The 27324-nt window shown below is 41.7% G+C and overlaps 1 protein-coding gene across 4 annotated transcripts in view; it reads left to right on the top strand.

Annotated features, from left to right (window-relative positions):
• The window catches only part of F13A1 (coagulation factor XIII A chain), a 300639-nt gene that overhangs the window by 240228 nt on the left and 33087 nt on the right, over positions 1-27324 (top strand). For all 4 annotated transcript variants that reach the window (XM_065584922.1, XM_065584921.1, XM_065584923.1 and 1 more), the window contains 4 exons: positions 10973-11091; positions 15723-15830; positions 18518-18692; positions 23815-23953. In XM_065584922.1, the coding sequence (XP_065440994.1) occupies positions 10973-11091; positions 15723-15830; positions 18518-18692; positions 23815-23953 (541 nt within the window). The remainder of the gene's footprint in view (positions 1-10972; positions 11092-15722; positions 15831-18517; positions 18693-23814; positions 23954-27324) is intronic.

Below are 27324 nucleotides of genomic sequence, written 5' to 3'. Positions count from 1 at the left end.
TGCTCTCTCTCTCTGTGTCTGATTCAAGGCCCACTGAGATCAATGAGTCTTTCCATTGATTTCAGTGGGCATTGGTTCAGGGTGCAAAGAACTAAATGTTTAAAACCAGTGTTCTATTTGTGCATATAAAAATCAGAATTTGTGCTCACCTATGCATTTTACAAAGTCAATTCTATGTTCAAGGTATTTTTGGAGTACAAATAAGTTGCAAGTTCCGATCAGCACCTTTTCAAAACAGTTTAGGAGCACTATGCCTCAATGTGATAAAACTTGAAATATAGACAGATCCAGAATCTAGAATGGCTTCAAACTTTTGATATATCTAATGCTTTAATGCAGTCCTGGAACTGTTCCTTCTTGGTAGATATAATCTCTTTCCCATAATATTTATATAAGTTTCTTTAGTCTCAAATAAGGAGCATCGTACTTTGTTATAAATGTTTGGCATTATTAATAGAGTACTCTGCAGCACTTTGTTTTGTACATGGAGTGATTTGGCCCAAGTTCATTACCTGCCTCTGGTCCAAGAGAACATAGGCAATGATTAGTTTATGTATTGTTTAGGAAGATGCATGATTAATCCTGAGTAAAGTGACATTAGTTAAGTGGAATTAGGACTAAAAAGGAGGGAAGAGAAGGAGCTGGACCAGTGGCGAATTTAGAGTTAGTGGGGCCCTGTGCTCAGCTTCATTTTTGCCCCCCCCAAACGGGGGGAGCATTCTCTCTTATCTGCCCCCCACCCGTTTTTCTTTTTTTTCCCTGCATTCTCCTCCTGGGGCTCAAGGCTGGGGGTGCAGAGTCTGGGAGGCAGTTAGGATGTGGGAGTGGGCTGGGTTTGCAGGGTCTGGGTGGGAGTTATGGTGCAGGAGGGGGCTCAGGGTCGGGGTGCAGGGTCTGGGAGGGAGTTAGGGTGTGGGAGTGGGGTGGGGGTGCAGAGCCTGGGAGGGTGTTAGGGTGCAGGAATAGGTTGGGGATGGGGGGTCTGGCCAGGAGTTAGGGTATGGGAGGGGGCTCAGGGCTGCAGCAGGGGGTTGGGGTGCGGAGCACTTATCTGGGGCAGCTCCCATTTGGAGCGGGGGATGCAGGTGTGGGGAGATCTCTCCACCCGCACCTCCGCCTGCTCCCCTGAGGCTGCGGGTGAGCTTCCCTCCCTGCTCTCCTGCCCCCCACAGCTTCTACCCCCGCAGCTCCCCTCCCGTGGAGCAGCCCCCCTGCACTCGGGCACTCGGGCGCTGGTGCTGAGCCCTGGGGCCCCCCTGTTGTTGGGGGGTCCCGTGCCACGGCACTGTGTGTTTTATGGTAAATCTGCCCCGGCTAGGACAGGATGCTACAGCATCATGAACTGTACTGAAAAACAGTGTAGAGTTGTGTTCCTTAAAACTGCACAGTAAGAAGATGCTCCATGGAGAAACTAGGTGCACAGCCAGGAGAAAAGTGGGAGGAGTCACAGCCAGATGTAGGCATGCAAATATAACTCACTGCTGAGTGGATGTTAACAGATCCCCCTCCATGCCTGATTTGTAGATGATATGAGTCTGTTACAGCCCCAGCTAGGGAGCTTTAGCTCAAGTTGTAGGTGCTCGTGCTTTTAGTTCTGGACATCTCTGGTTCAATGCCCCGTGTGTTGGCCAAGATGACAGCCATCCCCCAATCATCCTGAGCCAAACCCAATGCAGAATCCTCCTAAGAACTCAAGTCATCGAGCAGATCCTCATGACGAATGCACAACCATTTCATGTCACGTGCTTAACCAGCCCTATAGGAACTCACTGCTATCATGCTATGTACACCTGTTGAATATGACCAAACAGACCAAAATCAGATAAAAATAGATCAATGAAGGAAACCAGTAGGACATGCTGCAAACTGCAATGAAGTGCTGAAGCTGTTGCCTTCAAAAGCAGTCATCAGCATTCAGGGAGTGATAAATAATGAAGAGTCCAGGTCACTGATGCAGAACAATCTGGATCTCTTGGTAAGCTGGGTGCAAGAAAATAATATGTTCCTAAATCTGGCTAAATGTAAATGTGTACATCTAGGAACAAAGGACCTAGGCCAGTGATACTCAGACCTCAGAGGTTCAAAAGCCAAAGCAATCACATTACCCAAAAGAGCCACAGTAGTGTGAATTCATTGTTTCATTTACAGCAAAATGACTAACCAAGTATTATTATTTTATCAACTACAATTGGTTAACAACATAATAAAAGCCCCCTGATTGCTTAATAACTTAGATTGGTTAATAATTAACTCACACAGGGTTTTAATATCATGTGCTGCAAAGAGCTGCAGGAGCCGCATTAAAGAGCTACTTGCGACTCGCAAGCCTCAGTCTGAGTATCACCGATCTGGGCCATACTTACAAAATGGAGTCCATTCTGGGTAGCAGCAGCTCTGAAAAAGATCTGGGGGTTGTGGTGACTAATCAGCTGAACACGAGCTCCCAGTGTGATGCAGTGGCCAAAAGGGCTAATGCGATCCTTGGATGCATAAACAGGGGAATCTCAGGTAGGAGTCGAGAGGTTATTTTACCTCTGCATTTGGGACTGGTGTGATCATTGCTGGAATCCTGTGTCTAGTGCTTATAATGTTGACACCCGAAGGATATTGATAAATTGGAGAGGGTTCAGAGAAGAACTGCGAGAATGATTAAAGTATTAGAAAAATTGCCTTTATAGGGATAGACTCAAGGAGTTCAATCCAATTAGCTTAACAAAGAAAAGGTTAAGGGATGACTGGATTATAGTATAAAGGTACCTACATGGGGAACAAATATTTATTAATGGGCTCTTCAATCTAGCAGACAAAGGTATAACAAGATCCAGTAGCTGGAAGTTGAAGCTGGACCAATTGATTGGAAACAATATGTAAATTTTGAACAGAGAGACTAATTAACCTTTGTAGCAACTTATCCAGGGTTGGGGTGGATTCTCCATCACTGACAATCTTTTATACAAGAGGTCAGTCTAGATCAGTGGTTTTCAACCTGTGGTCCGCAGACCACTGGGGGTCCACAGGTATGCCTAAGATTTTCAAAGGGGTCGGCACCTCCATTCAAAATATTTTGGGGCCCACAAATGAAGAAAGGTTGAAAACCACTGGTCCAGATGATCACAATGATCCCTTCTGACCTTGGAAGCTATGACTGTCTATGGGCCAGGATACATAAGGCTCTGCCATGGGGGAACGAAACTCCTAATACCATGCAAGTACACAGATCCATTATGAATCCACAAGAGTAGAACAACAAGTAAGAAGCAGCTGATCCCAGAGTTTCCTAGATGACTCTGTGCTGAATAGGGTACCTCTTTTTGGTCTGTTACTTACATGTACTCCACTATATACGCAGCCGCTGACCCTTTTTGCCTGTTTGGATATCGCTTTGTATTTTTTCAAGTCGCAGCCCTTGATGACTGTGACAGGTTCAGTTTTCTGCACATCCAAGGGCGTGATTTCATTTTGATCTCTATTTGTTTCTTGCCACGTGTTTCTAAATAGTTTTGACTATTACACTTATTTCTCCCCAGCCTGTTTGAGCAAGCAAGTGAGATAGACTGCCCCTCCTTCCTTTGTACCCTGACAAAAGATACTTGTGAAATGGATCAAACAATGTGTATAAATACTCAGCAGCTTAAATATAATCCTTGATTAGCAAAGAAAGCAGTGATATGAAGATCTCATAGGCTGACTTGCTAGGTTAGTAGATAACCTTTGGGTGAAATACACCATTTAAAATGAGAAAAGAATGACCTGACTAAATGGGAGTGTTTTTACATTGATTAGAGGACAAGTTTTGTCTGTTTCACTAGCAGCTTTCCAGCTCATTGTTTCGAAGAAACGTCCGTGTTTCTGGATGAGATTCCCTCAAAGACAAAAGTGAAATATTTGTGTTCTTCCTGTATAGCATCTTTTGTTACAAGAGTTCAGCTTTGATATACTTTTCTGGTTTGCATAGTCTGCTGTTTCAGGACAAGTATGTATACTTTATCAGTCAAGCTAGAGAGAGGTTCTGGAGCTGCTGGCTTTAAAAGTCATTGGATTCTCTCATATGACTCTCTAACCACCAATCTTTACTTTACTAATTCAGTTACAATACTTTAGGGCAACAAGGAGTCTGGTGGCACCTTAAAGACTAACAGATTTATTTGGGCATAAGCTTTCGTGAGTAAAAACCCTTATGCCCAAATAACTCTGTTAGTCTTTAAGGTGCCACCAGACTCCTTGTTGTTTTTGTAGATACAGACTAACACGGCTACCCCCTGATACTTAATACTTTAGGGCCTGACCCTGCAATATGTTGAGTGCCCTCAACTCAAGCTCTCAGCACACTACAGGATTAAGAGGTTTTTTACATACTTAGGTAAACCATGTGCCTTTAGTAATCTTAGATCTGGATACCATGAAACTGATTTCAGGAGGTGCTGAGTTCCCATAACTTTTCTTGGTTAGCAATGAGAGCTCAGCTCAGGTTCAGGCTTTACGTATAGGGCTATACACTGTATTCGGTCAAGCTGAAAACTTCCCTGGCTGAAGTAATGCATTTCACTCATTACAGCCTTTTGCTAACTGAGCAGTATATTTAAGCTGTTGGGGTTATACACATTTTTGCTGCTCTAATTACAAATTTCTTCCGCTCATCCTTGAATATATAATTTGAGGATTAGGTATAAATGGATGGCCCTGAACTGCTCAAATAAACTATTGTGAATCCAACTTTGTGTCATAGGAAATTTCCCCTAGATTTGCAATTGCGGGTCAGATTTGAACTACTATGGTTATGTCTACTCCTTGCAGCAGCATGTCAAGTACATACTGTGCATGCCCCCCAGCCCAGATCTAAATAGCAGTGTAGACAGTAAAGCACTATTTAGGCAAGTGGATTAAAGACATGCCAGAACCTTAAAGTATATATTAGGGCTGTCAATCGCAGTTAACTCACGCGACTAACTCAAAAAAATTAATCGCGATTAAAAAAATTAATTGTGATTAATCGCAGTTATTATAATAGAACACCAATTGAAATTTATTAAATATTTGTGGATGTTTTTCTACATTTTCAATATTGATTTCAATTACAACACAGAATACAAAGTGTACAGTGCTCACTTTATATTATTATTTTGATTACAAATATATACACTGTAAAATTGATAAAAGAAATAACAGTATTTTTCAGTTCACCTCATACAAGTACTGAAGTGCAATCTCTTTATCGTGAAAGTGTAACTTACAAATTCAGATTTTTTTTTATTACAGAATTGCACTCAAAAACAAAACAGTGTCAAACTTTAGAGCCTACAAGTCCACTCAGTCCTACTTCTTCTGCCTATCGCTAAGACAAACAAGTTTGTTTACATTGACAGGAGATACTGCTGCCTGCTTCTTATTTACAATGTCACCTGAAAGTGAGAAGAAGCGTTCGCATGTCACTTTTGTAGCCGGCGTTGCAAGGTATTCACATGCCAAATATGCTAAACATTTGTATGCCCCTTCATGCTTCGGCCACCATTCCAGAGGACATGCTTCCATGCTGATGATGCTCATTAAAAAAATAATGTGTCAATTAAATTTGTGACTGTACTCCTTGGGGGGAGAATTCTATGTCTCCTGCTCTGTTTTACCCACATTCTGCATATAATTCATGTTCTAGCAGTCTCGGATGATGACCCTGCACATGTTCGTTTTAAGAACACTTTCACAGCAGATTTAACAAAACGCAAAGAAGGCACAGATGTGAAATTCCTAAAAATAGCTACAGCACTCGACCCAAAGTTTAAGAATCTGAAGTGCCGTCCAAAATCTGAGAGGGACGAGGTGTGCAGCATACTTTCAGAAGTCTTAAAAGAACAACACTCTGATGAGGAAACTACAGAACCCGAACCACCAAAAAAGAAAATCAATCTTCTGCTGGTGGCATCTGACTCAGATAATTAAAATGAACATGCGTCAGTCCACACTGCTTTGGATCATTATCAAGCAGAACCCATCATCAGCATGGACGCATGTCCTCTGGAATGGTGGTTGAAGCATGAAGGGACATATGAATCTTTAGTGCATCTGGCACATAAATATCTTGTGATGCCAGCTACAACAGTGCCATGCGAACGCCTGTTCTCACTTTCAGGTGACATTGTAAACAAGAAGCAAGTAGGACTGAGTGGATTTGTAGTCTCTAAAGTTTTACATTGTTTTATTTTTGAATGCAGTTTTTTTTGTACATAATTCTACATTTGTAAGTTCAACTTTCATGATAAAGAGATTGCACTACAGTACTTGTCTGAGGTGAATTGAAAAATACATTTTTTTTGTTTTTTACAGTGCAAATATTTGTAATCAAAAATAAATCTGTGTTGTAATTGAAATTAATATATTTGAAAATGTAGTAAATATCCAAAAATATTTAAAATAAATGATATTCTATTGTTTAACAGTGCGATTAATTGCGTGATTAATTTTTTTAATCATGCAATTAATCTCTTGACAGCCCTAGTATATACCCTACACTGCTCTCTCTGTGACCAAGCAGTGCCCCCCATGTCTACACTGCTATTTTTAGTCTTCTGCTTCCTGTAGTCTCCTGCTTCCTCCCCACTGCTGGAGCCTTTCTCTGCCTCAGTTGAAAGGCTCTGGCAGCGGGGAAAAGGCTCGGGCATTTCCCCACTGCCTCCCCTCCCCCCCAGAGCCATTCACTGAAGTGTAGCTATACACCTCAGTGGTGATGATATGTAGTGTAGACATACCTTAAGTGTCATCGATTTCAGAAAGGTGAAATTCACCCGAAGTCTCTAATTTACTGCCCCAGTGGTGTAGATGGCTTCTGACTGCTAATCCAGCTCATAGGCTAGAGTAGCAGCCCTGGGGGATGGGGAGGTGCACTGCACTTGGCCATGTGTTGGGTAGATTTTGCAGGCACACATACTAACCCTTGCTTACTCTGGGCCCTGTTGTGGCTTTAGGAGAGACACAGAGTTATACTGTCACAGTAGAAGCCCTGGGGGCCATTTGGTTACAGGGAGGCACAACAGTGCTAGAGTTCCCCAGTGCTCATGGAGAGTGCGTGTTGATGCACCCTATAAAGGGAGGCAACCTAGGCTCTCACTTGTGCAGTGGATCAGCTGCATGGGGGACAACTCCCACCTCCTCCCTGCCCTCTTGGGAGAGACTAGACTCTCTCAGGAAGTGTTAGCAGCAGGGCCGGCTTTAGGCCGATTCAGCCGATTCGGCTGAATTGGGCCCCGCGCCAAGAGGGCCCCGCGCTGCAGCTCTCCACCCTGCCCCCAGCTCACTTCCCCCTCCTCCCCTCCCCTGAACGCTCCGCCCCCTCCCCTGCTTCCCGCGAATCAGAGATTCCCGGGAAGTCTGAAAAGAAGCAGGGGCGGGCCGGCAGCACAAGGTAAGCTGGAGTGGTGGGGGCGCAAGAAGGGCTCCGGGGAGGCGCCGCTCGTTCCCGCCGAGCACGCAGGCCCCAGCGGCTCTGGCCCGGCTCGGGTCGGGTCCGGCCCGGCCCGGTCGGCACGGCTCGGGTCGGCCCCGGCCCGGTCCCCGCGGCGCGGCCCCGGCCCGGTCCCCGCGGCGCGGCTCTGGCCCAGCCCCGGCCCGGTCCCCGCGGTGCAGCGCGGCTCCGGGTCGTACCCAAGCCCGGCAACCCTGGCCGGAGCGCGGCTCGATTCCTGGGGGCGGGGCTTGCAGCAAGCCCCGCCCCCAGGAATCGGGCCCCGCTCTTGCTAAAGCCGGCCCTGGTTAGCAGAGGGCATTTCCTGTGCTCAGGAGGGTACAGGGTATGCTACTGTGGCCCGTGTATTAGGGGGGCAAGGTGGGAGGGACTTCCTGTGGACTTCCCTTGCTTGATCTCACAAAGGAGACAACCTATGATAGGGCCCGTTAGCTGCATTACTTTATTCAGGCCAAGTGTATTTCACCCTTTCTAATCTTCATACAGGTAAAATACAGGCAATTAAATGTAGTACAGTACTTTTTTTTCTAGCATTGCTAGAATATTATTTATTTCCAAGGTAAAACCTAATTAGCAGAATTAATGGGATCCTCCACTAGCACAGAATAATTGTGGAATTGTACTACCTGCAGAGGACTTAGAATCAAAGTAGTTCACAAATGTCTCATGTTTTCTTCTCAACAGTGCCAGTGGTATTGAAAGCTGTCAAAAATCAAAGCAGTTGGTTTCTAGGGCTTATTTCCACTTTCCAGTGAAAGCAGAGATCCTTTTCTCTTTTTTTTGGTTTAATAAAATACAAATATTTAAAAACAGAATGGCAAAGGATTTAATCAATAGTCATCTGATTTTTGCAACGATTACATAATCTTCAAATAACAAGGACAGTTGTATTGATATCCACAAGATCAACGGATATTTTTATTCTGTGAAAGGAAATATCTGCTGTCATGAAACCATAGGCTATCTCTACTGAACGGGTAAATTATCAGTAAAGAAGGAAGAAAATGCAATTTTCATTCCCTTAAATGTTCCCGCTCCACCCATTTTTTACAAAGGTATTTTAATAAAACGCAAAGGTCAGTGAGTAAATATATACAGTAGCTCAAACTGCAAATTGTGCAGATCAACACCAATCAAATAGGCTATAGAAACCTTATGATCTGTGAAGTTTGCAACATTATTGGCAAAGTGCTATGCAGGAGTTGTTCAGAGCTAGGAATCAGAAATTGGAAAAACTCACTTGACAAGCTACTTCCTTAGGGTCAGAGTCTCAGCTCATATAAAACAATGGAACTGTTTCAGTTTATGCCATCTGAAGATCTGTCTTGAACTTTTAAATCTATATTAGTAACCTCGGAATCAAAAAACGTGATCGTCTGCCGCCTGAGCTAAAAGACCCAGGTCTGTTAGGGTATGTTTACACGCCATTCAAAGGTGTGATTTGCAGCTCAGGTAGGCACAATTTGCTAGCTTTAGTCTAGCTAGCATGCTAAAAATAGCAGTGAAGATGTGGCTGGGCAGGTTTCGGCGTGGCCCATAAAAGCCCACCTGGTCCCCTGGGTACACGTACTCATGTCTGCACTGCAGCCTCGGCAGCCATATCTTCATGTCTATTTTCTGTCATGCTCACTAGATTAAAGCTATCATGAGTGTGTCTACCTGAGCTCCAGTCACACCTTCACTTGCAGTGTCACTATACCCTCAGTGCATAGCTAGTAGCAGGTTCATAAACCTGTCTGTGGTTGGCCCAGCCATTAGCGCAGGGGTTCTCACAACAAATTTTTTGGTGGCCTCAGAGTGCGGCTACCAACTCTTGCTGGTGGCTGCACTGACACTTTTTCCTAAAATTATTTATTTTTCCTAAAGTTAATTAGGTACTATGCACATATATACATCCAAATCATTGTAATTTATTTATGTAAGGTTTTGGGTTTTTTTTGCAGACTCAGTAATAAAAATCATGCACAGTCATCTCTATTCTTTACTGGACCTAACAGAATAAAAACACAAAGGTGCTTTGCACGTTCTTGTCTTTCTAATTATTGTTTCTTTTTGTTTCTTTTTTGGTAAAAGGGGTTATCTGTATAACAATCATAAAGTAAATTTAAAAATGCTTTGACATAATAGAAATCCTAATAATAATGAAAAACATATCTGGGTGGCTTGGGTCTGGGGAGCGGAGGGGAGGGGAGACACGGCTGAGGCTGCAGCTGGCTCAGGGCTCCTCCAGACAGGTGGGAGGGCTGGGGGCTTTGGCCAGCCCGGAGCTCCTCTGGACGAGGGGGGGGGGGGGGGGGGCGTGCTCTGGGTTTCAGCCAGCCCGGAGCTCCTCCGGGCAGGTGTGGGAGCCAAGATTTCACCCCAAGTTTCAACCCAAGCTACAGTTTTATGGACAAAGTAAGAATTTCTAAATATATTTAAGAATATTTAAATAGCTTCAAAACTGTAGGCTATTTAAAATAAACCCTATAGTCCACTCTACCCTATTATTCATTTTCGATGGCACAATGGAGAGCCACCGGCACAGTGGTGACACAGCATAGTTTCATACTTGCCTCGTATCACAATACCACAAGCCATTATTTTCATTTCATTTAGTATCTGTGGCTGTGCTTTTACTTCATTGCATACGACACACGATTTCGGTTGCCATTACATTATATCTCTAAGCCTCCCATCTTGCAAGCCTTTACACATGGGAGACAGATCTTCAGCTGGTGTGTGGTAACTCCACTGAAGTCAACAGAACTAAGTCAATTTACACTGATGATCTGCCAATGTTTACCTTTAAGCATGTGAGGGTCCCATTGACTTCAATGGAATTGTTCATTTGTTTTAAACCTGTGAGAGCGTGTTTGCAGGCTCAGGGTCTATCTGCTCTTGATTGACATGAGATCATTTTAGAAAATGTCTTAAAACATTTTTGACAAAGTACTCTTCAACTTGTTTTCCTCTTGGAAAGGTAAGTATTTCCTGGCCAAATGTACAATAACGCCCATATTTACAGGAAAGGAATCCAAACCCTTTAGCTAATATGAGGGAAAACCTGCACTCCAAATACTGTAATCATTTTTTAAGGCAGTACAGATTTTTCTTTAACTCGCTTGACACTGAGCTATTTTCCATTAACATTAATGGGTTTGAAATTGTTGGTCTTTGATCTGTTTTGTAGAAGTGCGTCATGGCGATCAGCCTTTTAAATTAGTGATGCACAGTAATCATAAAATGGTTGATAAGATGTGACATTTTAATCCTGCTTTACAGATCCTGCTAAAAACAGTCAGGAGTCGTCAGCATTTTTCATCTTGCATACCTTTAAGTTGTATGTCTTATTTCTAACTGTGAATGCTATAATTATTATTGTTATTATTTGTATTGTGTTGGAAGAAATAACGTTATGCCTGGTGAACAAAAGACACTTTTCACTTAAGATGATTAGAATACAGTAGCTTTAACATCTGTTGACTATAAAAACAAAGTGGCTGTATTAATAGCTATTGTGTGTAAATTCTGATGCAGAGGATTCTGTGTTTCTGGATGACGAGAAGGAAAGGGAAGAGTATGTCCTGAATGACCTTGGTGTTGTTTTCCATGGAGACATCAACAATATAAAATCCAGAAGCTGGAATTATGGTCAGGTGAGCCCTTTAGAATTTCTCTGGCTGGCCCCAGTAGTACTCTGCAAGTTAGTTTAATTGATACCAGATTGTAGGCTCTCGAGTGCATTATCACTCCCTTTCTGGGAAACACAGTGGGCATCATTTTAATATTGCATGAAGTGGGTATATACCTAATCCAGACAAGTAATTCCATAATATCTAATATTTAAAGGACTAGTTTTAGGGGCATATTTCAGATATTGAGAGGCTGTCCATTGAGAATTAAAGGAATCAGCTGACATTTCTGAAATGCACCAATATTTCTTCTGCTGCATTTTTGCCTCTCCAGGATCAAGCCAATTGGCTCAAGACAAAAGGGGACAGTGATTTTAAGCATTTTTTTTTTTAAATTAAATAGCCCTCAAATGTTGTCTAATACAATTCCAGGCATAGTTTGTACCTTTTTCTCTTCTTCTCTTTAGTTCTAGCAGCTCAGTGGAAATGCCTTCTCTTCTCACACATTATCCTGACAGGTTTCAGGGTAGCAGCCGTGTTAGTCTGTATTCTCAAAAAGAACAGGAGTACTTGTGGCACCTTAGAGACTAACAAATTTATTAGAGCATAAGCTTTCGTGGGCTATTATCCTGACACAGGCTGTGAGGGTTCTTAAAACTTTTTCCAATATAAGATTTGTTGATTTTTTTAAAAAATAGTTCTGGATTATGGAACTTTCCTAACATAAACACTGATTTCCCTGTGAGAAGTTGCATGGGTTGATTTTCCTTCTCTTCCCCTGACTTCTCTCAAACACTTGGCTCTTTGTTCATGGACATATTGGTTGTTCCATGTACCTGTGTCATGTGCTTTCATTTTTTCATTTAAACCTGGAGGCCCCAACCTTTTCCACTGCTGTGCACCATTTGCTGTCCTTTTCCTTTAGTGAAACACAGGTGGAACTTGGGTGAAAGTGATATCGAACATTGAAGTCCTACAGGCATAATAAGCTACTGAAGGCAATGGAAAATCAGGCCTGAAAACTGTATTGATGGGCTCCTAATTTTCAACCAAATGAAGTGTACAACGTTTCTTAACTTCCACAATTGCCTCTCATTTGGGTATTGCCTAATATTCAGTCACTTTGAAAATGTTGTTTTCTAAATTTGTGGTTTAATTGAGGAATCATGGATGTTAGGAATGAAGAACATGGGTGGGAGTGAATTAAAATGCAGGCAGGCACCGTGCTTGGATAGGGCCATGGAGGGGTGTGTGTGTGGGGAGGAAATGAGGCCATATTTGCAGTATTGGTGGTTTGGTTTGTATATAGAGAATAGTGATATATTATATCCTACAAGCATGTTTCAAACACTGCTCATTTGGATGTTTTGCTCAAACTGAAAGTTTTAAAATGGGAGGTGAAGTTCCAAAACAGGACCATGAGGTGCTGGGGAGATTGTGGCTGCCATTTTAGAAATGGCCAGCACCATTCTGGAAAGTAAGAAAGTGGGTGGGGGCAGGAAAAGTGGACCCAGGAAGAATAATAGAGGAAATCCGACACTGGGAATAAAAGACTACGGGGAAACAATTGTACCCTTCATCATGATGGTGATTTTCCCCTTGTATTGAGTAAATTGCTAGTCACTCAGAAAAGCCCAACCCAAAGGGAATACAGGGAAAATCAAGGGTTGGAAGAAATCTGGGCAGAAAGGGTGGTCTGCCCAGAAAACTAGGGAGCTCAGATTGACAGTGATTTTCATGCTTTTTGAAATAAAATTATGATCAGGTCCTCAAATTTGTCTACATACAAAGTTGCACCAGCTTAATTTAAGGCATGATTTTTAAAAAAACAATATGGATTTAGTTAAACTGGCACAACAGGCCTATAGACACTCTTATCTTGGTTTAACCAGCTTTTATTTCAGTTTAGCATATGTCAATTAGAAACAGGTTTAACTTAAACTGAAATAAGAGGGTCCACACAGGGGTTTGCCCCAGTTTAACTAAACCAGTGCAAGTCTGTGTGGAGACAAGATCTCTGTGTCTGTCTATTCCTCCCCAGCTTTGTTTTCCATGTAGCAGTTCCATTACTTGCAGCTGTTTCTCCAAACTGCTCTGCCAAAACACCTCAGTCTTGAATCCAGCTTTTAATTATTTTTGTCCTTGGCTGTCTCGAGCAGAGAGTGACTGCTTTATGCTGCATGGGCTAAATTCAGCAGTATTCTCTGGATACTTGGCACTGCTATGGCAATGCAAAAGCAGCCATTCACTTCCTAAATTTTGGAGATCTTCAGATTTTATGTTTTGCTTCAGGTCCATCTTTTGCTAGACAGCAGTTGAAAGCAAGCGCTGAAGACATGACATTGAGTTTGATGCAGTTTTTGCAAAATAACTGGCATGGAAGGTGGAGAAGTATAGGTCTCTAGCCTGGTTTATGGCTGCTTTGTGCTGTTGTGAAGTCACCAGGGTATACTGATGGCCATTTATCCCTTCTCTTGTCCTTTTAACCCAGTTATTTCACAAACACTTACTATTGTTTGCAGTATTGTAGCCACATTGGTCCCAGGATAATATACAAGGTGGGTGAGGTAACAGCTTTTATTGGACCAATAGAAGTTGGTCCAATAAAAGATATTACTTCACCCACCTTGTCTCTCTAAACACATACTATGTCAATTCATAGATTTTTAAGGCCAGGGGGGCCTTAACACCACCAGGATGATGGCAATTCCTCTCTCTCTCTCTCTCTCTCTCTCTGCCAGTGAGATTGAGATCTTCAGGCAGCAATAATTAAATGAGTACCTAATAAACTGTAGATGGCAAGGGTTTAACGCAGAATATACTTTACTGCATCAGGTCTTTGAGACCAGTGATGACTAGATGCAAAGAAAACAAATTTTTGACTTTGGTGAAAGTGACATGTCCTTAGTTCAAGCCAAGAGCCGAGTGAATTGTACCAGACAGGGCTGGTGCCAGCAGATGTGAGCCAGAGGATTTACATCCTCTGTTGTGAGGATGCTGTTTAGAAAGGGGTATCTTTACAGAGCTATCCTTGGTCCAGGATTATTTCCAATACATACCAATAAGATTATCCAACTGATCTCCAGTGCGAACACTCAGTGGACGATATGACTCTGGCATTAGCTCCTTGGTGGGGAAATGCTGACCTCCACTGAACTCAGTTTCGCACTCTAAGATCAGGGCCGGCTCCAGGCACCAGCTGAGCAAGCAGGGGCTTGGGGCGGCCAAGGGGAAGGGGCGGCACATCGGGCTCTTTGGCGGCAATTCGGCGGAAGGTCCCTGACCCTCTTGGAGGGAAGGACCTGCCGCTGAATTGCCCCCGAAGAAGAAAGAGGCACGGTGGAGCTGCCGCCGATCACGATCGCGGGTTTTTTTTGTTTTTTTTTCCCCGCCGCTTGGGGAGGCAAAAACCCTGGAGCCGGCCCTGTCTAAGACGATAACTGATTATTTAATAATGAGTTTCTGTTAAATGCCAAAGAAACCAAATTAGTGCAATTGTGGTTAGTAGAGCCAAGGAGTTGAATGATCATAAATGTACACTGACTTTCTTGGTTGATACTGCATTAGAGAGTGCAACAATATATCACTACCTTAGATAGGTGCTGACATAATCAATTCAGTTTTTCTATTGTGGATCAATTAGAAAACAAAACCTTTATAGCATATTCATGTCTTTAAGAAATGGATGCATATTGTATATAGCGCCTTTCCATTGCTCGTATGGAATTAAATGAGTGAGGAAGAGCTTTGTAGTTCATAACTTTTGATGTATGTCACAGCCTGCAATAGAAATATAACTTTGTTATATGCATTTTCAGTGAATACAGAAGCTGATCATTTTATTAATGCGCATTTCTCTGTCCCCTATCCTCTTCCAGGGGACAGCAGTATTTTCTGCTGCTATCCAATTTCTCCTAAGCAAATGGAACTACACCAAAGGGCAAGTTGTTTGATGATGGATTCTGGTCTATGTAGGCACCTCTCCCCCTATTCATTCCTGCGCTTGTTATTACTGGATTTCAGAAGTTGGAGTCTTTAGACGATGTTTTTAAAGAAGACCGCTTTAGGTCACTTGTCATTTTCTTAGTCCAAACTGCATAGGCCAGAGCTAATCAATATAATGTACCTGATAGCTAGTTAATTTTAAACACAGGTATAAACATATTACTTTTTAAAGTATGGAGACTTTGCCCTAACTTTGGTAAAGCATTCATCGTTCAGCTTTGGGCACTGCAGTGGCTATGTCAGAAAGGTCCTCGTAATCAACAGGTCTAGGACTTGTGAAGGACACGGAGTTCTCTTTGAATAGATCAGCATTCTTCTTGTTGTTGTTAGAATTTCCTATTATATTCTTGATAGCCACTTAAAATGTTATGTAATATAAAAATTACTTTGTTGCCATAACCTTTAAATGTCTAGATCAGAACTGACTTGAAAGCAAGACTACATTTTCTCACGATGGAACACTTCTTGCTCAACGTGGATAATTAGTAAACAAAAAAACCAACAACCTGTATATCTAAACACTGAACTAAAACATGACCTTGATCAATTTATTGTAGGGGCAAAGAATATTAGCTTCCTATTTGCTTTCCAGAAGAACAACTGAAGCAGCCTCTTTTATTTTTTATTTTTTTCTCTTTCCTTTTATTTAGTTTGAAGAGGGCATTCTGGACGCTTGCCTACACTTGATGGATAGAGCAAAACTAGATCTCTCTGGGCGGGGGAACCCAGTCAAAATCAGTCGCATTGGATCTGCAGTGGTATGCAATAAATATAAAGCCCCGGAATGTATTGGAAATGACATGTTTTTATTTATTTAATTTTTTATTTCTATTTTGAAAGCTGATCATGAATGGCCACTTTGAATAGGTGGAATCTCACTTTCCTATCCCAGTGCACTGCCCTAAGGTCAGATCTGACTTATTCTTATTGCTCATGCTGAGTTCTAGAGACCGCCATGATTGATGTCTCACTCCAGGAGGGATGATATCTTAGTGTCCGCCCATCATCTGTGTCTGACACTAGGACCACACTGATAGAAGTGCCACTTTCAGACATCGCACTTCTTGATGTGATGGCACTTCACCTGGCACCAGGCCAGTATTTAACAGGTCAAATAATGGATAACGTCCATCTTCCCGGAGCAGGGAAGACAACATGGTGATTAGACTGGGAGTCAGGAGGCCTGGATGTTCATTCCGACTGTGACCTGGCTTTGGTGTTTGGCCTCTGGAAAGCCACTTCACTGTGCCTCAGTTTCTTCATTTGTAAAATGGGGATGATGATAATTATTTGTTGTAATTAGATTGATCAGGGCTGCCAGCAGTGCGAGGCACCCCAAAGGGTGAGAATCGTGACCCTGGACCTCCTTCACCATCCAAGTCTGTAGGTGGAGGAGCTCACACGCCACCCTGGTACAGGATGCAATAGCCCCTGTTAAGGCATGTGTGCCCAGTACTTCTCAGGATTCCTGCTTGTGCAGGTTGACTCTGCAGTGTCCCTCTTTCCCCTTTCCACCCCCAGCCATTCTCCCTAGGGCTGCATCTTAACAGCCACAGTGTAGCCTTTTAATGACTGGTTATAGCACAGATTAAAGATCAAAATACTGCACTGTCCTTGAAATGTGCCTCGTACAGTATGTCTCCCATGACAGCTAACTGGATGCAACCCCTCACCCTTTGGTTTTGTCACTGAATACTTACCTTGTTCCATCCCAGGGTTCACAGGATTTTCTAATTAGAAAACAGTAGTTAATCCAACCAAAAGCTTTTAAATGAAAATTGTGATTTATTTGGCAAGAGTGTAGTTGCTGTGCATTAACATAATTAAATGGTATATGGCGAATGAGGTTTTTCACACAGCCTCAACTGATTTGATTCAGATTGCTACTAACTAGGAAATGTATTGCTCATTAATGACTATCAATTCAGTCACTAGTCAGCAAAATTCCACATATAGTCTTACCAGGAGAAAACTTACACAGCAAAATCTTTCTTGTTTTCGTGTGTGCTAGATGCATGCTATTAGATTCAGCTCTAAAAATAACAGTGGACCTGTTTCTTCTCTCACACCAATATAAGTCAGGAATAATTGTACTGCAGTCACTGGATTTACACTGGGGTATAAGTGAGAGGAGAATCAACCCCAATATTTCTCAGTAGGATTCAGAGTCACTTATTAGTCTATATTCACTTTCCAATGAGCATGCTTATTAATAGTAAACCATTGAAAACTGCCAATATATATATGTTGCATTTTGACTTGACTTCACCATTTCCGCCCCCTTTCTGGCAAAGAATCATGTGTCCTCGACTTGATTACTCCTCTTCTCCCCCGTTGGAGGATGGTACATCCCCAGGTCCCACTTCAAGTGTGACACTTCCATGGAGTGTTAAACTACCAGTAGAAAATACACTTCATATAAATGAATAGTCCACGACAAACAAATGACAGCTTAGGATGTCTGTGTCAAAACAGTTCCACCCAGTTAATCATTTGGTGACATGATTGAAACTTTCAGTCATTTGGTCCAGTGACCATTGGACTTGAGCATTTGTCCACCTGTGGGATTTTTCAAAAGAGCCTTAACAGATTAGGTACCTAACTCCCATTGATTTCAGTGACACCTAAATGTGAAAAACTGACCCCAAGTGACTAAAAGATCTAGGTATTTGGCCAAATGGTTAAAGTAGAGAACTAGAAACCAGGAATTCTGAGTCTTAATCCCAGCTCAGACACTGATTTAGTGTGTTACCTTAGGCAAATCAATTAGCCTTTCTATTCTTCTGAAGATGATAAAGAATGTTGAAATTCCTGGATGATAAAAAAAGCACCTCATCTGAAGAAACAACATAATGTGGGAGAGGGTTACAACATTTCTAACACACAGTATAACCTCCCTCCCTAAAAAAGTATTTGTACAAAGGTTGTATAGAAGAGACCGTATAACTTTTTTTTTTTTTACATTTTTATATCATTTTATATCTTTTAAATTATTTTATCCATTGCCCTATGCCATAATGTACTCATAGCAGGCCACTATCAAAATCCAGTGCTCTCCTTCTTTGTAAACAATGGGAAATGTTTTGGAAACAACTTACATGATATTCCTAAATTATAAGGGAAAGAGGCCATTTTGATCATCTAGACTGACTTGCATAACACTGGCTGGAGGACTTCCCTGAATTAATTCCTGTTTGAACTAGAGCATATCTTTTAGAAAACCGTCCAATCTTGATGTAAAAATTTTCAGTGATGGAGAATCCACCATAGTCCTTGGTAAGTTGTTCCAATGGTTAATTACCCTCACTGCTAAAAAATGTGAAACTTATTTCCGGTCTGAATTTGTCTAGCTGCAACTTCCAACTATTGGAGCTAGTTCTATCCTTGTCAAATTTTAGACATACTTAACATATAGGGAGATTTACAAAATTTCTTTTTTCGTTAGATCAATGCTAAAGATGATGAGGGCGTGGTTGCTGGCAGTTGGGACAATATTTATGCTTATGGAGTAGCACCGTCAGCCTGGACTGGAAGTGTAGACATCCTACTGGAATATCATAGCTCTGGTATGCCAGTGCGGTACGGTCAGTGCTGGGTCTTTGCTGGAGTCTTCAATACATGTAAGTATTTTAAAAAGTGGCACTTTTATCTAGTGCAGATAGTTTTTAGATCTAAGATATTTGTTGGCTCTACAATGTTCAAGAATAAATAGTAGGAGTTATTGCCATTACATGGCTAAAACAGCCGTGCTTTGAACATGATTGTATGTTTTCAACTTTTTTTTCTCTTCTACAAGAATCTTCTAGCTATCTAAAGTCTGTCTTTTGCATCTAAAATGGCTGGTAAAATATGTGTTTAGTGATGTGTGGGCAATGGGTGCATGATGGGGATTGGGACAGGTGGAGACTTTGTAAATGGAATAGTTATTGTTTTCCTCTGGAAATCTGAGATGGAAATCATGAATGAGTGATCTCGATCTAAACCCACTGTGGGCAACTGACCACATCACAAAACCATTGCACTGTACGGCACAACTGACAGTCTCTCTTTGCTCAAGAAAACCTAATGACTGGAATAGCAAGGATTCTTCTTGGCAAGACCGAGGTGCATTGGCACAGCACCTGTAATATTCTGTATAACTGACACTATCAACACTTCTTTGGAGTTTGTGAGCCAGCCCTGTGGAGGAAAATACTGGCTTGGTGTATCATGTATCTGGTGCACCAAGAGGTTAAACTAAACGATCAGATCAGAATTTCAGTGTTGCATCAAAAGCAGAAAGGTTCTAGGTTTCATAGCCCAGTGAGGGAAAGCAATGCTTATCTGGTCATAACTATCACTGTCAAGTGAAACTGTAGGAGCATCATACCAAATAATCACTCAATACCGGTGTCAAACTATTAGCCTCTAGAGGCCAAGAAAAACATATGCACTGTGAGACATGTGAATACTCTGCCCATGCCAAGATCTTGGAGTACAGAGTGTTTTCTGTAACTGGGTCCAGGAAGATTATGCCAGTGTACAGAGATCCTCTATAGGCTCAAAGCCAGCATAGCCGCTCTTATATCAATGGTTTCAGAATAGCAGCCGTGTTAGTCTGTATCCGCAAAAAGAAGAACAGGAGGACTTGTGGCACCTTAGAGACTAACAAATTTTAGTCTCTAAGGTGCCACAAGTCCTCCTGTTCTTCTTATATCAATGTCCCTGCTACCAGTGTAAGGGGCTTGGCTGGAGTATAAAGGATATGGCTTGGGTTTCTCTAAACCCCACTGATCCCCAAGTTCTCTGTTGGCCCACTAAGATGATTGCCAGCCTGGTGACAGAGTGGCACACAGTCATCCCAAGATCAGTGGATGACCATAAAGGACATCTTTGCAACCCCTCATTCTGAGCTGCAGCCATAAACTCATTGGCCAAAACCAAGGGTCTGGGACTCCATTTTTAAGTTGTTAAGAAGAAATTAGAAAAACAAAATAACCCAATGAAACCCTCTCACTTTCTCTTTGATGTTGTATCCATGACCTATACAGGCACATCAGTTTTGTTTGCAGTATATTCTTATGTCCGTGATGTTACCCATATTGGCAGACCTGGAAGTTGCATGATTAATGCACTGAGCAATTAGGTTAAGATTATGCCTCATTATCTGTTTCTGTTCCATACCTTTCTGGATCTAATAAGATAAGGGAAAACATATGCCAGACCCTTTCCTGGTGTAAATCACTGTAGTTCTATTGACTTTGGGAGCGATGCCAATTTACATCAACTAGGACTTGGCCCTCCCCAAAGTGTCTGCTGCTGAACAATTTAGGAATATGTGGATTTCTGGAGTGGGTTGATTCCTGGTTGGGAGCAAAAGTAAAGCCAATATACTATGATCATAGTCAATTCTCCATGGAATTTCAATTACCAGCTGTTTGCAAGTATTGATAAACCTAAACAAAGATAGTAAAAGCAACAGCAAATCTTCAGAGACCATGCCACTCTGAGAGCTCCAGCTGATCGCTGGAGGAAGACCTGAAAGGTTTTTGAAAATATTTGTTCCCTTTGATTTTTGCAGTAGAAATTCGGGTCTTGCCTAGCATGGAAGACTGTATGGCCTTGTCAACAGTCAGCTGTTTCTTAAAATTTCTCACCATATCACTGCCCCAGTACAGCTCCAAAAGTAGTAGCCAAGAATGTGTGGTATAGCCCTGCTCATAGCATGAATAGCCAGTGGAGAATTAAGCCTCTTAAATTGTGAGGGCTGCCAATCTTCCACCTTTGACAAGTACTAAATTCGTTATTCCTGCCCACTGACTCCCCAAACAAAAGTAAAAATTATGTCTTATAAAGTGCATCAACCAGAGAGCTAGATCTGAAACCATGAAGTTCTATTGTTGTGGAATGGTTACGAAAGAGAGAGACATCCAAAACCTTCATTTCTGAATATTGAGAAGTGTGTGTGTATCTTTAATTTAGATATACATCTCCATCTGAAACACACACACTGTAACAAATACCATACTTATATCAGGACTAGCAGGGCTCCAGTACAACCTTATCTTCTACATGCTACAAGTGTTGTGATCATGCCACTGCTGGTAGGTACCACCAGCCATTTGAAATTTCTATAGCCATTGGCTGATGCATTTTCCCCAGGACACCCTGCCACCTCAGTCCTGCACTACACCTAAAACCTCCTCCATTGCAGACATCCCATTATACACAGCGGGCCAAATTTTGCCCTCTGAAGCACAGGTGCACAGCTCCTATTGGGACTGATTCATTTCTGCATTCCTCTAGCTATACCCTATTTATAAAACTGAAGTAATGCAATGTAGATTCAGGGCCACCTGTATTGCGCATCTTAGGACAGAATCTGGCAAGGTAGGCCTACTAATGTAACAAGTTCAGTTAGAGATCTCGCATGCATTGTTGTTACGAAGCCAGATGACAAACAAAAAAAAAGGATGACTAGCAAGTTAAAACGCTAGGCAGTGGCATATCTAGCATATGGCTGCTTACATGAAAAGGAGCCACTGCAAATGAGCGTCAAGAAGACGACAGTGAATATGGGGAAGGCTAATTCAGCTAAAACGATTGCTTTGAGTTTTGAGTTATTTGAAGCTTGTAACATTTTATGACTGCAATTGCAACCAATCCAGTTTTTCAAGGTTACCTTACTGATTCAAAACAATCATCTGGTTTAAAATGCTAAAACATTCTGGAGAAAAGTAAGCTAAGTCTTTGATCTTAAAATAGTCAGATTAATTATTTTCAATGAGCCCCGATGGCGCTCATGTGCTGGAAGTCTGGGAGGGCATTTGAAAGAAATGTAATCCATAGGCACTGTGACAGACTCAGGCCAGAAGGATATAAGAGGGTAGTGGAAGGCAGGTATATCAGCCTCAGAATGAGCAGGTCACTGTTCCCTGGATAGCCAAACAAGGGCTACTCCAGGCCAATCAAGACACCTGACGCCAATTTAGCCAGTTAAGGTCGTTAGGCTAATGCCGGCACCTGAGCATAATTAACTGACAGAGGGTCAGGTAAGACTGTTAGGCTAATGGAGACAGCTGGAATCAATTAAGGTCCCATTTATACTGCTTTAAAAGCTCTCCTTTCCAGTCCTCTTGAGAGGAGCCCAGGTGAGAGGCGGGGCAGGGCAGGGCAGGGCAAGGCAAGGCAAGGCAGGGCAAGGCAGGGCAAGGCAGGGCAGGGCAGTATCCTGAGGTAAGGGTGAAGTTTGGAAAAGGGGAGTATGGGGAAGTGGCCCAGGGAATCAAAGCAGTGTCAGTGGAGGAGGGAAGCCGCTAACAGCTGCTATCATTAGGATCCCTGGGTTGGAACCTGGAGTAGAGGGTGAGCCCGGGTTCCCCCTTTCTTCCCTCCCGCATGATCCACAGAGATCCATTTGAAAGGGGAAACGGACTTGGATCCAGGCAGGAGAACAAACTGTGCCTAAGGAGCTCTAAAGAGCAACAGAGACTGTGGGTATTCCATCTCCCATACAGGCCTGTGATGGAAGTAGCTCAATAATCTGTAACCTTTGCCGCCTTACTGGGAAAGGGAGGTCATATTGAGGGCCTCAGTGAGCTTCTGAGGCCACTATATCCGCCAAGAAGCACGGGACTCTTTGCCACAGTACGTATGAGATGAATGTATGAGATGCATCCAGGTAATTTGTCATCAAACAATTTAAAACAAATGTGTGCTGTTGCTCTTTATTGACATTAGCCAAAATAGTACCATATAGGGCTGTCCAAACTTTTCCATTGACATTGTTTTTTGACAGTAAATTGGGTTTTCAAGCCTCTCTCCTCCCCAAAACAGTATCTGCCTTCTGTGGAAACGATTGGCTTTTCATCCAAAAAATGAAGAACACAAATGCTTCTCTGAAAACTGAAATAAGCAATTCAGAAATGCTGCTGCAGTGTCTCATGGAAGTTGTTGTTCAGATGCCTCAGACCCCACCCCTCCCCCTACCCCGCATTCTTCTTTGAGAGCTGTGCGTCCCTGGCTGGACTCCCATCTCCTATGCTATACCATGGCCATGGGACTCCCATGATGCACCAGACCATCTGAACAAGAGCCTTAACCTGACTACATCTTAGCTTTCCCATCCATAAAAATAGAGATAACAATTACTAACGTCACTGAAATGTTCTGTGATTTAATGCATTTTTTTAATTCATGTGAGATCGTCTAATAAAAGGTGATTACAGAAGTTCAAAGTATTATTACTGAGCAATTGGTTCAAATTATGTAATGTGCTTTATTTAAACTCTCTGACTCTGACACTTGTAAATAATTCAGTTTTCTATCTCAATATCAATTGATTTCTGTTATATTCTTTGGATTCTCTAGATTCCTCCAAATGTAACATTGGAAAATTCCAACTAAACTTAAAACCAAGAAACCTTCTAACTGTTGCCCTTTCTAATAAAGTCTTCCATTCACTTCAAAGTTGATCACTGCTGGAAGGTCCAGTGTTTACCCTCTACTGTGTCTTGTTTTTTGGGGAAGCTAACTGTTACACTTAGCACATGAGGAAAAAGCGTGTGTGTGTGTTTTACAAATGGAAAGTTTTGAAAGAATAAAGTCCCCAATGATCTTTCCATCCTCCACCCTGCTTCTACCTGCAGTATACCTATAATCTCCTCCAATCTACCTACCCATCCTATCTACTCATCCTCTTGCCCATGTATCATCATATTGCCTCATATCATCCTTTGCATTTCCTTTCTCTTTCCACTCCAGTTTTAAGGTGCATAGGGATACCTGGAAGAATTGTTACCAATTATTCCTCTGCCCATGATAATGATGCCAATTTACAACTGGATGTCTTTGTGGATGAAGAAGGGAAAATGGACTCCAAACTCACAAAAGACTCAATCTGGTGAGCTGTCCCAGCAAACCTATCATCTCTGTGCACATAAAACATGACAGATGATCGAGGTTTAGTTTGTCTCTGCTGTATACCTTAAAGAATACTGCTAGATTATAGAAAGACATAGTTGCAAACTGTGAAATAAAAGCTAGTTAATAAATAGGCCAATGAATGTAAATTACTCAACATGGAAAAAGGCAAGGGATCAGTTCAAGAGTCAGCATTCAATGTACCACACATATAAGCAACTTGGAAGAGAGGGTGAACACTTAAATAGCAATAATTGCTGAACTCTAGAAAACCTAACAGAGGGCCCAATCTTGCTATATGTTGGGTTTCTCTAATTTTGCTGGTATTCGGAGGATTTCATAGCTTGGATTTAAGTCCTGATCCAATGTCCATTGAAGTCATGGGAAATTTTCTGTTGCTTTTGATAGTTTCCTATTTGCATGTTTTATTTAAAGTTGGTACCTGCATCCAGAGTTGCAGCTGGACAAACTTTAAAATAAATCAGACACATTTTTAAGAGATACAGGACAGGTCTCTTTAATACTTCTGTTAGCTTTATAAAAATAACAGGATATCTGATCAGTGTATTGTTTGAGCCAAGACCACCTTAGGTTTGCAGAAGACAATTCTGCTGTTTTCTCCCTCAAACTTTCCCGTTCTCCTGTCTGGAGTGAGAACAGCAATATGTATTGATTAAGTGCTACATTCAGCAGAAATGATCTGTGGATTACCATACCACAACATCTCTCTTTCTGTGGAGCAATGAATCTGCCTTCTATACACATTCCTACATTCAGTAGATTCTTGTTCTGCCCACTGTTAATATTCCTGATTTGTGTGAATGATTTCTTCACCTCATCGGTAGAATAATATTCATTCATCAGGATGCTTCATTAACAATCCAAGATCTGGATTCTTTATAACATAAAAACTGGAACAAATCTACTGTCCCAAGGACAAAAAGACTGAGCCTATTATAATTGCATCCCCATGAGTTCCATTGTCAGCGGGGAAGGATCCAGGTTTTGGAATCTATGTAAGAATTACATGTCAATTTCCAAGGAAAAATTCTCTTTCATGATAGCATAAGTCAGTGCATCTCACAGAACCACCCATGTGCCATCCTATAGGAATTGCACAGAAAACAAATAGTTCTGTATCTAGAGAGACAAAGTGGGTGAGATAATATACTGGGACCGACACAGCTACAACAACATTACGTAGTTCTGTGTCTGTAATATACCTATTTTGAAGCCTATACTTTGGGGTTCCAGGGTTCCAAAATTAAAATTTAGCATTTACTCTAATGATCAGAAGACAGAACATTTCTATAGGTATGATTCTCCTGCAACTTACACTGGTATAAATTGAGAGTAACTCCATTGAAGATACAGTGATGTATAACTGATATGAGAGGGGAATTAGGCCCTGTGTATATAGCCAAGTATTACTGCAGTATGTTAGACACTCTACTGACAGCTTCATCAAGCTCTTTTTCCCTTTGTACTCAGTCACATTTCTCTTAACCGCTTGTGAATTTTTCCTTTTCTGCCCCCACCTTTTCATTTTCCTACCATTTTTCAATATTTTTCACTTGATTCAATAATTGTTCAATTTTTCCTCTGAAGCTAGGGACAGATTCTCAGCGGGTGTAAATAGATGAAGCTCCATTGAAGACAAGGGATCTGTGCCAATTCACTTGAGCTGAGGAACTAGCCCGCAATGTTTAACACCTCACATTTTATATACCTCTTTCTTTGTCTTGATTACTTTGGGAACTTCCTTGTTCTTCCCTTTCTCCTCATAATGTATTTATTGCTACATGGTGCACATAATCCCTTGGGCGTACATTAATTTATCTTACAGCACTTTCCATTTCTCCTCTGTGTCCTTTCTCTTCATTACCTTGTACCACTCTATGGTAGCTCTAACTCAGACTTTAAATGGTTTGTGTCTTATCCTTGACGTTATTTCAATGTAGCTTTTTGTTTTTTTAAGACGACACGTTCAAGGTATTTATAACAATTTATTGAGTTTTCTTTTTTAATTTATTTATAATCCCTAGGTAACTGGAAGTTAGGATCTCTTTCCTTTATGAACATCTATATCAGTTGACTGTTTTATTCCCTGGAGCTGCAAAAGATGGATCTGTGTTCCTATTTCAAACACCCCCAGAATTCAGGGATGTTTGGATCCAGGTTTTTGTTCAGACCCCTCTCTAGGTGTGGGGCTGCACTCAAGTGCTTGGCATCTGATATGCATTTACTTATTTTTAGAAAAAAGCACTTTTTCTCAGGATGAAAACATATATAAAGAATTACAGACTTTTCCAGAAGTTATTTTTAAAAACTTGGTCAGATTACTGTCATTACTGACTATTTCTCCTTACTTTAGTTTTCTTTTAATTATGTACAGATATGTAAGGAATATACCTTGAAGGGATCCTACTACCATGCCTTGATCCTAGTATGATCCCCAATCCCTTTTAAAGTCAATGAGCCTCCATGTGAGTGCAGGAGCTTCTTCCATGCCAAGCTCAGTGTAGGATGGAGGCCTCAGTAGAGATCCTTTCTGAGGTGTTGAACTCCACTCTTTCAGGCTCCACCCTCTCTCTCACTCCAAAACCAAATTTCTTGTGGTGTGGAAGACAGGTCTTCAGCACTATTCTCAATCCTAATGTCCTCTCTCCTCCAATATGTCCCTAACCATATGAACCCTGTAAAGTACTCTTCTTAAATTGTCTGCCAGGCATAAAACCCACATGGTCATCTTTTATTAGTTTTTCTATCATTTTGTTTAGTCTCTGGCTGGTTTAGATATAAAAGCTACAACTTCAGTTTAAATAATTGTCTATATATATAGGGTTAGATCCTCAGCTGCTAGTAAGCGGCGTAGCTCTATTGACGTCAATAGAACAGAGCCCACTTCACTAGCCAAGCATGTGGCCCAGTATGTTTTGGAGCTGGAAGGAACTTTAGATTACCTTTTAGGGATGGAAGAATCCCCCAAAAGCTGGGACAGTACAAGTGAATATCTATCTATCCAGCCTCACCCAATGTCATCATACTTATTTATCATTTGTATTGCAGTAGCATATATAAATCTCAATCCCATTGTTCCAGGCACTATACAAAACAAAAACAAAAAAAAAACAGTCCCTGCCACAAAGAGCTTACAGTCAGGTTATTACATTGCAGTGTCTACTCGCCAAATAAGATTAGTTTCGTTCATGGCTCCCTCCCTGCTGTTTCTTACATTCTGTCCTTTTGTCTCACTCAAAGCCAAGAACACTGAGTTTGATTCAAAGTTGGATTTTAAGTGCTTCAGGGCAGAGGTTCTCTTGTCACATGGCATCATCATGACTTTCAAAA

Source organism: Chrysemys picta, chromosome 2 (genome assembly GCF_011386835.1).
Source record: "Chrysemys picta bellii isolate R12L10 chromosome 2, ASM1138683v2, whole genome shotgun sequence".
NCBI lineage: Eukaryota > Metazoa > Chordata > Testudines > Emydidae > Chrysemys > Chrysemys picta.
This window is presented reverse-complemented; position numbering and strand designations above follow the sequence as displayed.